The sequence below is a fragment of the Galeopterus variegatus genome, unplaced genomic scaffold (assembly GCF_000696425.1).
Source record: "Galeopterus variegatus unplaced genomic scaffold, G_variegatus-3.0.2 Scaffold3838, whole genome shotgun sequence".
Taxonomy (NCBI): Eukaryota; Metazoa; Chordata; class Mammalia; order Dermoptera; family Cynocephalidae; genus Galeopterus; species Galeopterus variegatus.
The window spans coordinates 149869-153678 of NW_007729949.1; the positions used below are offsets into that span (position 1 = coordinate 149869).

At 45.2% G+C, this 3810-nt stretch overlaps 1 protein-coding gene across 1 annotated transcript in view; it reads right to left on the minus strand.

Annotated features, from left to right (window-relative positions):
* Positions 1–3810, minus strand: part of LOC103601705 (probable phospholipid-transporting ATPase VA) — a gene marked incomplete at its 5' end in the record, with an annotated part of 91445 nt that overhangs the window by 30378 nt on the left and 57257 nt on the right. Inside the window, 2 exon segments of the mRNA XM_008586129.1 lie at positions 2019–2145; positions 2241–2344. Coding sequence (XP_008584351.1) covers positions 2019–2145; positions 2241–2344 — 231 coding nt within the window.

Sequence of the window (3810 nt, forward strand, 5' to 3'; positions counted from 1 at the left end):
GGGCCGGCCCTGCATTTGCCCATTTCTGTGGTGTAAATACTTCCACCTTGGCTGATTTCAATTTACCAACACAGCATCAAAAGACTATGAGAAATGCGACCGGGTCCCGCTCACTGGCTGAGCGAGGTGCGGGAGCAACACCGAGGGTTGCGATCCCGTTGCCGGTCCCGGTTAGGTACGGGCACGACACTGAGGGTTGCGATCCGTTGCCGGACACGAAAAAAGACAAAAAGGGGAAAAAAAAAAAAAAAAGACTATGAGAAATGCCTGAAAATTTATGCAAAACAGCAAAAGGCTATTGCAAGATTGTTGAAAATTTATTAACAGGCTCTGGGCAGTGGGCATGAGCAGGCTGCAGTACACAGCTGGCGTCCACTGTGGGCGATCCCGTGGTTCCTAGCCTGGAGGAAGGCAGTCGGCCTCAGGAGGATGGTGGAACGTGGCTGAATCAGAATGCTGAAAAACTTGATAGCCAGGACACTGACCTGACCCCAACAGAAAAGACTGGAATGGGGGTAATTATAAGACCTGTTTTTAGATGTTTACACAGTTGCCCAAGTAAAAATGACAGAATCTAAGTGAGGAAGAAATTCCTGTGAAAAAGACCTAGAAGGTGAGTTGATCTCAGGTTCAGTACGAGGCTAGGGTATACCAGGGCTGTTAAAAACACAGCATGCAAGCCAAGGGAGGTGATCGATACCTGACCACCAGAGTCTGTAGAGAAGCGGCCAGCCAGGCCATGACAGGTGGGGAAGCTGCAGCATGGGATGCATCACCATGCCAGCTACTGTGCGCCGGACCTCACAGCCACACCATGATCAGCACACTCAGCCCCCCATGCCAGAGAGTTTGGGTAGGTGTGTCTAGGAGAACAGCAGGATACCGCCTGTCCCATAGCACTGTCTTTCAGAGAAGCTCAATCTGGATGAGAACAGTCCTAGTCCAGTCAATCAAATCCTAGTAGTCTAAAACAGGCACAGCTGCTTTTGAGCTGTTCCATTTAATCCACACCCAGGGATACTGCTCACTGCTCACCCGGGGCTCCTGTAACATACCGCAGGCAAAATAGAATATTATATGAAGTGTGGGCGTGTATATGATCTATCTGGTGTATATTATGCTATTAAATATTGATTAACTGCATGAGGGTTCTTTGAAAAGCTTATGGAAAGATCCATACTATCTTTTTAATTTCATTTTTCCATGGACCTTTTGAAGTACACTCATATATTATATATGTATGTATGAGTATAGATATGTAGACATCCCAATTCTTCTGCCCAGGCAATGAGGCCAAGTGAATGTCAGCCTTTCTGTGTTAAGAAGAATTTCCTGTGGCTCTGTGCAGGAGGAGTACGATCTGCCCCACAGCACCCCCCAAACCAGCTCCTTGTGAGGGCACATGGAGCATGTACCAGACTCAGCTGATCTAATCAACACTTTAACAAGCATGAAATTAATTAAGTACGTAAATAGTGATATTAAGATAAGTATTAAAGTAATAAATACCTTAATATTATTACTAATACTAATTAGTATTTATTAAATACTAATATGAACACTGTAAGAAATATGGGCATGTTTTAGTAAAAACAAACCCTGTTTCTCTTCCTCCACACTGAATCTGTGAAACATTCATAACGTGCAAAATGCAGCAGTTTCTGGGGCCCAACAGTTTCTCCTTGTTACCCAGGGAGAGAAAATCCTTTCAATGACAACTGTTGGAAGGCTTGCCCTCATCTGTACTTTTGGTGGAAAAGCAGGGTTGAAGGAAGGCAAGTTGCCGGAGTCTCAGGGTGTCTGTTGGAGCAGCACATAGCCCCTCAGAGATGGGCCACGGGGAGAAAGTTCAATCAAGGGCCAAATGGCCTGGGGGCTGCATTCACTCAAGCAGGTGGTTCCTTAACCAAGCCCAGGTGTGCAGAGCAGCCACTGACTAGAGCCACGTCACCTCCCCTCTGCACATCTCTGCAAACTCAACACTGTTCCATGCCACAGGCAGCTCCAAGCATAGTTACCCAACAGATGCAGATTCGTCTCCAGGCGAACAGCAGACTGGAAGAGGAGCTCCTCGCGGTTGTCCAGGGATGACTCTGCTTCTAAGTGGTTTTGCAACCAACAGGCATACTCCTCCTTGCTCAGAACCTGCGTAGACACACCATTGAGTGCTGTGCCTGGCGCCACACACAGTTCAGGTGGCCGCCAGCACGTGCGCCCTCGTGGGGGCAGCACCCACTCACCCTCTTGGCGATGCACAAGGTGCGGAGCCCTTCCACTGCGTACAGGTGGAGATAATGCTGAGTTCTGCTTCGGATCTTTTCTTGGTGCCGTCCTCTGGTGTCATCTAGGTCAGAGTACAAGAGGAAACATGGATAAGAACCACAGTGCCCCATGGAACGCCACTCCCAGATATGCCTCATGTCTATTTTGTCACTTGCAAAGAGTCCACGTTTTCTTATGAAATTCAAAGTAAAAATTATCTGTCATTTTAAAAAAGAACCTCATCAATATGAGTATTTTTGGCTGTTTCTAAATATCCTTTGTTGAAATGAGAAACTCGTAACAACAAAACCTCATCAAAACTGACCTGGCTTGCTTTTGTCCAGCCTGTTAAATGGAGATGCATGTCCTTCCCATTTATGAAAAATCATACTTAATAGAAAGTGCAGTTTCTATCCCCAGAACATCTCTCACCAGTAGTGTTGTCAGATAAAATAAAAGATGCCAAAATATTGCACAGGACATATTTTACTAAAAAAAATGTTGTTCATCTGAAATTCAAATTTAACTGGCTAATCTATATGCAGACAGTCCCTGACTTATGATGGTTCAACTTGGAATTTTTTGACTTTATGATGATGCTAAAGTGATATACATTCAGTAGAAACTGTACTTTGGATACTATATAACCATCCTGTTTTTCACTTTCAGTACAGCATTCAATAAACTACATGAGACGGCCAACCCTTCACTATCAAACAGGCTTCATGTTAGATGATTTTGCCCAAATGCAGGCTGATGAAGGTGTGCTGAGCATGTTTAAAGCGGCCTGGCTAAACCAGGATGTTTGGTAGGTTAGGTATGCTAAATGCATTTTTCTCTCACAGTATTTTCAACTTATGAGGGGTGTATGGGGACATAACCCCATCGTAAGCTAAGGAGCATCTGTATTTTGTTTGCTAAATCCGGCCACCCTACTGACCAGCTGTGAGGCCCCTGGCCTGGGAAAGGCCTGTCTACCATTCCACATCCACCCCTGACAAACCGGACCTGGCAAGAAACACTCTTCTGTTTCCTAGACTGTGTACTCTCCATGGGGGTCACAGAACCTTCAAGGCAGTGGCAAGTGGCTCTTGGGGTCTGGTAAATTGTACTCTTTTAGGTATAAAGCACACACACACAGAGTACACAAACATACACAGCATATCTGTGGTATTAAAACATCATGGGGGACAAGTAGGAAAAAAATGTCTGAAAAGGCTCCTTAAGGGGCAATAATGAATAAAAAGAAGAGTACCTCTAGACCGGTACTTTGCTTTAGGTATTTAAATTTCCTGAAAAGACAATGCTCAAAATCTTGACTATCATTTCTCCTGGTATTGTGATAACACTCTTGGAAGCTGTGGATAACCTTTTCCCAGATCCTGATTGTTCTTTGAGCCAAAGACATGCCTATGTGAGGGGCTTTGAAATGAAAATGATAATAAAGCACTAGGGTGGTCCTGGGGAGGGGAGCACTGAATGGGGTGCTGGGCAGAAACAGCAGCTGTGCGGGGGTCTGATGCTGAGATTGCCACATCCCTCCAAACA